Genomic DNA, 9,727 nt, shown 5'->3' with positions numbered 1-9,727 from the left:
TAAAAACTGTGCTTTTAATTTTATCGTCAAAGTTCGATTATCAATAAATATAAGATGATAACTTTAGAGAAGAAAATGTAATTTTACGGCATATCTAAGATATATAGCATTACAAATATGCATACTTATTTATGCAGCATTCATATAACAAAAAGTATATTATTCAAATATTTATAATAATAATCATAAATTTATATCAATTAATAAAAATAAATGAGAAACATACGCTGGGTTTTGGTATCAAAAAGTTATTACTTTTATTATCTATATTTTTAAACTATTTATAATTATTTATTTGTTCATATCAATTGTTGGTAATGTCATCGTTCTTCAATTACCCCCGAATCCTTATTGTATTGTAGTACAAATGTAGTCACGAAAATTTTCCCAGAGTTGGCAATTTTTAATAATATCTTGTCGATAATACGAATTACAATACAACCAAAATTATCGCACTGACTATGGATTGCAAAATTTTTTTACAGAATTATAATAATTAACACAGATATTAATTATAATTAATTATAATTGTAACAGCCTGAAGATCTTATAGAAAAAAAGCAGACGTAACTTTTTCAAAGTATTAATTTGTATTTTCGACTTATCTGTAATTATCATTTTAAAGAAGTGATCTTTCCACAAAAAGCGAAAAATTCACCCATTTTCGTTGCATTCGATGTTATCACTATGAAAATTTATATGAAAAAGCTATAAATTTTAAAGAGAAAAGTATAAATTCAACAATTAAAGCAAGAAATTTAGTACGGCTGTTTAATTACGTGATCAAATGTTTCAATTTGGAAGTTCAGTTTTCTGGAATTCTATCGATTAACAATGTCTTGGACAACAATATATAGGACACTACGGTTTTTTAAATTTCGCTAATTTCTTATTCTAAAAATGCGTCAAGAAGTATCTGTGTAAGAGTGTGCCTCTGTTTCTCGAGTGTCTACGGAGAAGAGGTAAACGTCGCTGGAGGTGAAAGGGGCTCAGGCTTACGTAGATGAAAAAAAAGACGGTATACGCGAGCAAGGAAGGGAGCGAGACATCGAAGTGGAAACGCGATCGCGCGGAATATCGCAGCGGGTTTACATGGAGATGGAGGAGAGTCAAGAATGGATTCGAGAAATGGCAGAGAGCCGAAGGCCCAAAGAGGGGACTCTTAACGGTAAAGCTGCGGTAACCTTACTGGCGACTTTGCGTCACTGACCACGACTGACGTGTTTTTTCCTTGAGCTGATATCCGCGAAGGTAGAGTCCTTCTCTTCAAATTTTGTAGAATTAAGTTTGACTGTTGACCAAAGAATTCCAGAGTTCCTGATGCGTTTTAGTCAAGAGGCTTTTAATCATATTCGATAATATCTTGAAGTGAAGTCTAGAACTCCTCTGAGAGAAGACCAGATTTTCGAAAAATATTTTGATTTGTAGGAATTGTAAATATTTCCATCGAGAGAATTTAAAATTGCGTCAAAGACTTTTAAGATTATTTTAATTTATTGATATCCTTTTGAAATTCTATTTACATTTATAACAGAAAAATGTATAAATGCAATAAATACAATTACATTCCGACACGAATTTTAGAATTGGATAAAGTGATTCTTATAGATTTTTTGTTGTTGAAAATTTTTTATTATAGATTTAAATTTCCTTTTTTTCAGTGTAATTGTTTCTTCTTTTATAAAATAGCATAGTATTGTCTTTTATACATTTTTTTTACTAAAGACAAATCCATAAATAAAATACTTTAGCTTAAAGGTAGCTTAAAGGTCGAAAAATGCCATTTTCAGCACTATTAGGCTGTCATATCAATTTTCTCAAAAACGTGACAAAACAATTTTATTTACAGATTCATTTTCAACAACACTGTCTATAAAAATTATTTTATCTCATTCGTACTCTAAAAAAATAGTCTTATATTTGTCGGTTTGACAGTAGTCATTATTATTATTATTAATCTTTTTTAATTAAAAAAATAATTTTATCGTTTTTATATTTTTCTGTTTTGTAAGTCTAAATAGAATTTTATTCGGAAGGATTAAATAAATTATTAAAATAATCTTAGGAAAATTTTTTAGTCTATAATATATGACTCAAGTCCTCTTCTAGAAAAGAATATATTTGATTACTTATTGATACTTGAATAATTTTTATTTTCTCATTGTCAGTCATACTATTGTCGATCGATGGTTACCGCAATTATACCAAATCACAATTAAAGCGGTCCACCCTCGTAGATACTATTTACGATGAAACCGGTTCAATCCAACATTATTGCAAACTTCAAAAGGGGGTCGATCGGTCATAGACGATTTTTCAGTCTAATCCGGTTTTGATCAAAACATAATCATATTTCTAAGTTATCGAAGAATAATTGGAACAGGAAATTTGAGGGATTTAGCATCGATAAATTTAAGAAATTTATAAATTTGGGAAATTATGTCGGTTTGCTTGATGATGTCAAGCCGGAATGAACTTCTCTTCATAATACTACGCTTTAGGATAAATTGTCACTTTGAAAAGTGAAATCTTTAAAGATCTTTTTCAAGATTGACTTAATTTTCACTCTTTAGAATGAGATTCCACTTCAAAGAATTTAGAGAGTAGAATAAGCATTTCTTATTTATATGAAATGTTTGCATCAAATTTCAAAAACTCATTTTTATAAAATCATTTATATATTAGTTTCTTACTGAAATTTTAAGTATAAAGTATAAAATAAAGAGATGTATTTAATTTTAGAAATTTACGTGAAAGTTCTTAAGTAATCAAAACTATACGCAGCTGCATTTTGCATATGTGTATGTGTGTATGAATTAGATAATATATGCATTAATGCAAGAAATTGCAGAGAATTAGTAGCACCTGTCAAACATAACATTTTCATTATCGAACCATTTCTGTTCAATTATTTTCAGAATGTCAATCTTTCTATTTTTTTTTAATAAATTCTGTTATTTCTTTGCAACAAGTCCTATGCTATTTTTTCTTAAATTTTAATCTTACATGCATAGAAAGAACAATTTAAAATATCTAAAAATTTACAATATCAAAAATAGAAATATAAGCTCTAATGAAAAAAATAAAAATTAAAATTGCCAATATGAGCTGAAATTGAATATAATTCAGTTAATTCTGTTAATAATAAAAAATTTTCTCAACTGTCCGTAAAAAATAATAATATAGACGTTTCGGTCTTGTTCTAAAATTTAGTTAGATACAGATCGAAAAATAATTTTGTTGAATTATCAAAATAATTATGTAGAAAGTCCAAATTGATCACTAGAATGAACTTGTTCTTTCTGTGTGCTTATTAAAATTATAAAAATTAATTATTTCTGTATTTGCAATGGTTATAAAAATAAAATTATTTCAGTGTCTTTTTTTTATATAAAAATTAACTTGTACTTTTTCAAAAAAATCACTGGTATTTATTTAAAATTAATTTCTCCTTCTTAAAAATATTCACTATTCTTCTCGTGGCATTTAATGAGCAACAAAACTATGGCGGCTAAAGATACATATATACAAACAAAGGTCTAACAAACTAGTTAAAGCTGATGTTACGCTACATGAAAACGTAGCAGCATAATGTACGTTAGCTGAATGTAGTTGCTGCTCCGACTCGGCTGGTCTCTACTCGGCGCAAAACTTTCATCGTCGAGAGAGCAAAGCAGGCCTGAGGCCCGGGGCATTCGATGGTCGACCGGTGAAGAGAACGGATCATCGTCAGTTATCCCGACTTGTTGCACGGCGAGCAAAACTGCGGGTAAAATGCCGTCAAGTTAATTTCATTGTTGTTGTCAAGTTGTAATCGTGAATTTTTCGTTCACATATGTTCGCGTTAATCGAATGTCATCAGATCCGAGGATATAATCTTGCGAGTGCGAGCTGACAAAGACGAGGGATCAGAACGCATCATGGAGAATCCTGAAGAAAGAGCAATCGCTCGACCATGTCGCAGTTAGTTCGAAGTTTAACCATTCAAATGATCTTGGATTAAGTAATATATTCGGTTATGATCGAGGAGTTGGTGACGAGTGCGTAGATAATCAAAGAACTAGCACAGGACTGTTAACTAGAAATATTAGTGCAAAGGAATTAACTGTAGAATCGTTAAGCGCTTTAATAAAAGATCAGGAAGGTATAAAATCTTGAAGAGTCTAAAGAGCGAGAGGCTTTTAAACTCTGGTGAAACACGACATTCTTAGATTGTTCAGATTGTTCTATCCAGAACATTTCGGCTTCATCAACTTCATTGGCTTTATCGGAGACGAGGGAAGAAATAAATTTCTCGTGAAAGTTCATAGTGCGCGAGTGCTTTCAAGAGACCCCTTGTGAGTGGATCTCGCGGATATTCGAGTGTTAAGGTGGTTCGTGGTTTGCTGGATCGTCAATGTGATCACGCCGTCGTCCCGCCAATTTGAGGAGAATAATGTTGATGTACGGGATCATCCTGCCCCTCGTGGCAAGCCTCGTGTATGCGCAAGGCATGTATATTGTCACGATATTTGTATTAGATTTCATAATTTTGAAAAGTGGTGTAAATTGAAGACAAAGACAAGGACTAGATTAAAGTTAGAGCCATGTAGAAATTCTAGAGTTTGGCCACGAGATAGAAAGATTTTGACAAAATCCCACGAGATAGAAAGATATCTTATCTCCTGGGAAAAATGTTCTTCCCAAGGACTTCTTCCATATACTATCTCACTTTAATCCTAGAATATATACATAGATCTCCCAGACCCAATCACTTGCTCGGTACACGAAGAAAAGAAAAGAGAGAATTTTATTGTATAATTTAATAATATAAGTTTGTTTAGTATCAACAACCTATACAAGTATATTCCTAAATCTCAGTTTCAAAACAAAAAAAAGTGTACAATTATTAATCTAAACCAAAGCCTATTAAAATTACAGTGGATTTTTTAGATCTATGATGCGTATTTTCAAAATTTTTCAAAAGGTGTGTGTTTTAGAGTTAATTTAAATATTAATCTTTATAACTTTAATTAAGATTATACAATAAGGTAATATAAATTATAATGAAATAGTGTACATATAGGAAAAAAATAATTATATTTTTCTCTCTTATAAGATTAATAAAATTTCGCTTAATAAAATCGCTCGTGGTCTGATTCTGTTATAAAATCTCTACGATCACGCGATTCATATGATGTCGAAAGTTTATATCGCAATATATTTTTGTTAAAAGGATTTAATGTTAAAAGGATTTAAAACTCGTCTCTAACTTACGTAACGATAAATATAGACTATTGATTTATTTCTCTAGAAGTCATATGCGATAGTTAAGATTGAAGAAATCTATTTCCACTGTGAAAACGTGATATAAGTCATCTCTAAAATTTATCGTTTACTTGAAACATGAGCTATATCTTATTTTATAATTATTTTATTAATTAAGCTTCAATTTGCATTTTTAAATTTCGAAAATTAATTAAACAAAAATGCTTAAGTTTTGTTATCTAAATACGCGCGCTAGAGGCATTTTTCAATTTTTTTATTATTTTTAATTAATTACTTAAACCTTTTTTTATTACAGTAATAATTACGCCACTTTCGAATTATATTTTCTATTTTTCTCTTTATCTTTTTTCTGCAAACAAGTAAAAAGACGGTTGCACAATTTAGATATAATCGAAGCGTCTCACGCAAGAAAAAAAAGATGCCTGTCTCACAAAGAGGATCTTTCCTCGCTAAAAACCTATCGCTTGCGATCGATCTCTTGCAAAATGCAAAACAGACCTAAGTGTGCATCCTCTCTGCGTCTCCCCGACGTCTTACTCAGGAGAGTGCATTCCCGAGTGCAATACTCCCAATTCCCAAGACTCTTCCAAAGATACATCAGAATAAGTCTCTCTAAACATTTATTTAGATTTTACTTTATCTGGGAGTCATGCATACTAGTAAAAAAGTCTCGAATGTGCGGAATTAAGAATAATTGCAAACGAATATTCGTTCAATAATTCGCAATAATTCCCGAGAATAATTATCAACAATAAGACTTTAATAGCCACAAGATTGACAGTGACTGAAGGCAGAGAATATCCACTTATTTCGCTCGATTTGTGAGAACGTCCTCTATTAAAATTTCCGAATGCAGAATTCTAAAAGAAGGAAAGTAAAGGATTTCTTCGATATATTCGCGTTTTATCCGCCTTGTCCCTGGCGAGCAAGGAAAGGAGTATAAGCGAGCAAAAACAGGCACCGCCCACTCTCGGTTCTCGTCCTCGCTGGTTTTCTGATGTCTCGAGGTCACCCGATATATCCGTATAGTTAAAGAGTCTTGCCATAATTGTCGCTCGTGTCGCTTTTCGCACATTCTCCCGGTTCGCAAAATAGCTAAAGTCGAAAACACTTCTTATCAGGATTTGTTTTCTTTTCTGACACCGTGGAACATATTCACTCGTGAATACTCTCTCGGAAGCAAGAACACCTTATCTTTAAATGCCAACAAGTAAAAGTCTTGGGATACACTGTCCCGTTCTACTTCGTGCTGCGCGTTTTGTTGCCGTTTAACAGTCGCGTTAATTCGTCATAATTTTTTCATCGCAGTAACAAATGTCATGGATTAAAAGTGCTTTGCACACATTCTATTTAATATAATTATACATTTTGCTATGACGCAAACGGACTGTCAGTCGTTAACTCTCGCATGTGAGAATGTGAGAAAAAATGTATGATGATAAATGTGTTCACGCGATCTCGTACTTTGATTAAACTATGCGATTATAAAAAATTTTCCGAAAAACATATAAATCAAGTAAATTGAAGAAATTTTGAAATTCGCTGCGTCTGAATTTGAAGCTTCAGGCTGGCGCATTAATTATTCAATCTTCAGACTTTGGTAACTCAATGTCAGTTCTGTGCGTTTAATTCCGTTAATTTTATATCAGTTTTGTGTCAATTTGTTAAAAATAAATGTGTTACTTTACATTAAATTGTATGATATTTCATGCACCACCTAGGATGTCTTCAGTAATACAAAATGTGCATCAAAGAATTAGAAACTGAAATTCTATTAAATGGCAACTGGCAATCATATATCTGTTTTAGAACATCAAAATTTGAAGTTGAAAGTTCGCTAAAATTAAATGGTGTAAGCTACATTAATGCACTCCCACAGTGAGTCAGAGAGTCAAAAGAATTCGAATTGTATGTACGTGGTAGGGTACACCGGAAATAGGGGAGACTCACCTGTCCCAACCGAAACACGATCTGGTAGCGACGTCCGACCTACTTTGCACTTTGAACCTTCTATTTTCTCCATAAGAAATAAACAGGCTCGAAACTAGACCGGTAGTGGTGAGAAACGGGATATGTAGATGATACGTTTACGTCGAGGCGAGCCGCTTTTCCATGGACCGTTATCCTTGAAACATTGAATTATCTAACGACGACTGGAACTAAGTAGATCGCCCACTGTATCGATCACTCTCTGTATGATCTGTTATCACCAGATTGATTTCGTCCTTCGCACGAGCCTGTTCCCGCATATTTCTTCCTTAATGTATACATAACTGAGAATTCCACCGGAAATATGCAATTTCTTTGCATAAGAAATTATTTGCCTCTAAAGAACAATTTAAAGTGTTTGAAAGATGAATACAATGTGCTCTTCGTGTTTGGCACATGAAATATTTTTTATCAAAAACTAAAAAATGTTTCTTAATTATTCAATAGAAAATCTAATAAATTTTCAACAAAAATAATATATAAACAGCTAGTATTTAAATTAAAACAAATTAAACAAATTTAGATACAGTTAATTAAATTCTTAAGCATAATAAATGTTACACAAAAAAAATTAATTAATTAATAGAGATATTCCGAAGTGTTCAGATTTCAGATTATTGAAAGAATTTAATACAAATCTACTTGAAAGTTGCTCAAAAGTTGCTTGAACTTTCCGTTATATCGAGTAGAATGTCGAAGTGTGGGAGGAGATTGGCGCTGCCCATACAGATTCGCGGATGAAAACACTCCTGTGTGCTCATGAAATAATCGAGCATAAATTCTATTTAGACATGTACCTGCTCAACTGAGCTTTCAAGATTGCGAAATGGAAAAAGCAAAGAAAACGCATACCTCCAACAATAAAAACGCAATATTATATTAATAAAAATTACGTTCCATTCGTGACAACAAGACAATAGCACGATATGGTAGACTTAAACGAATAATAAAATAGAATAAAATATTTATTTCCTTCAGCTTGTACTTGCTAAAATGAGATTTAGTTTATTTTAAAATTTATATATAACCACACACCTATTCCTAATAATTAGCTAATTTAAAATCCAGCAATTAATATATCAATATTATTTAACATACAATTCTTTTTTATTTTTAAAAATATGACTTTAAATTTGCGTTCGAATTATTTCCACAATATTTTGCTTTTAAATTACATAAAATTGAAAATTGATATCTTTTGTAATAGTTCAGTCTCATTTTGAAGTGCTGCAGTTTGATGAAACATGTATCATTGGACAAAATTTAATATAAAAATTGTTTAAAGTAGACTTTTTAAACTTTAAAATGCTTTTTTGAAAAAATTGATATGATGATTCTTTTTATCTAATTCTCCATTGTTGGCCCACATCTTCGTTCTTATCACTACTTTCTTTTTCAATTCTTTAACTCTCTCTTTCTATTTTCTCAGTATATATTACCTTTCACCATGTTTAAATTCTCATTCTGTATCTTTTTCCACATATATAATAAACTAATAATACGATAATAAATAGAAACTGGTATAGCTAAAATATTAAAACGTTGCGTTACTGCGTTTATTGTATTTTTAAATAAATTCTTATTATATCCTTACCATATCCTGCAAGAAATGAGTATCGACTCGTGAAGTTTAGCAACAATATACTTGATTAGAAGGTTTGCAGAGAAACTGGTCCTTGCACTAATGATTGTAATATACGCATGCACGCATACGCACGCAGACGTGACCGAGAAAAGCATTACTTTGTGAAAGTGTTACATTATATCAAAATTCCAACAGCGATTCTTCTCTCCGCGATTTTCTCCTAACTGTTACACGACAAACAATTATAACTCGTAATTCGATAAAATTATTTTATCCACCGATCGTTCTTAAATTTTTATAATTTCAAAATTCCAACGGCGATTCTTCTTCCTGCGATTTTCTCTTAACTGTTGCAAGACAAATTGTAGCTTGTAAAAATGAATTATTTTATAAGTGTTCTTAGATTTTTGCGATTGTCAGTTGAATAATATTACCTGCGGTTAGACTCTCCATTTTAAGTTAAGAATGTCTATATTATTAAGTATAAATCATTGGAGGCTGTATTATGAATCTCAATTAATACATTCCATGTCGCGTGGGTCATTTACTACCCACGTTGAATTTTCCGTTCAGACCGTTTGATATTTTAGCTATAAAAAGAAATGTAATCATCAAAAATATAGTAACTAAAAGAAGACAATTGAGAACATAAATAACGTGTAAAACTTTAAAAGATAATTAGAAAGTTTGTTTCTCAAAATTCACCTCGATTAATTATTTGCCGATAACAAACTTTCGTTTTTTTAGCAAGGACATGCAGTTACCCGAAATATGGGCCAAAAATATGGGCATTGAACAAAGCTAGAGATATATTTGCTTCAATAAATTAAGTTACTCTTTAAGTAAAATATTGCGTCTTGAACATATAAGATTTGAAACGAATTT

At 31.3% G+C, this 9,727-nt stretch overlaps 1 protein-coding gene across 2 annotated transcripts in view; it reads left to right on the top strand.

The window, feature by feature from the left end:
* LOC108686629 (sushi, von Willebrand factor type A, EGF and pentraxin domain-containing protein 1) overlaps window positions 1–9,727 on the top strand; it is a 40,844-nt gene that overhangs the window by 1,168 nt on the left and 29,949 nt on the right. Inside the window, exon 1 of one of the 2 annotated variants that reach the window (XM_018192047.1) lies at window positions 4,190–4,490. The exons of the other annotated variant lie outside the window; for it this stretch is intronic. Coding sequence (XP_018047536.1) covers window positions 4,436–4,490 — 55 coding nt within the window. The 5' untranslated portion in view covers window positions 4,190–4,435. Of the gene's footprint in view, window positions 1–4,189; window positions 4,491–9,727 lie in introns of those variants that run through there. 2 annotated transcript variants of the gene reach the window in all.

This window comes from Atta colombica, unplaced genomic scaffold (assembly GCF_001594045.1).
Source record: "Atta colombica isolate Treedump-2 unplaced genomic scaffold, Acol1.0 scaffold187, whole genome shotgun sequence".
NCBI classification, from domain to species: domain Eukaryota; kingdom Metazoa; phylum Arthropoda; class Insecta; order Hymenoptera; family Formicidae; genus Atta; species Atta colombica.
Note: the sequence above shows the minus strand (reverse complement) of the source record. Positions and strands in the feature narration are given on the sequence as shown.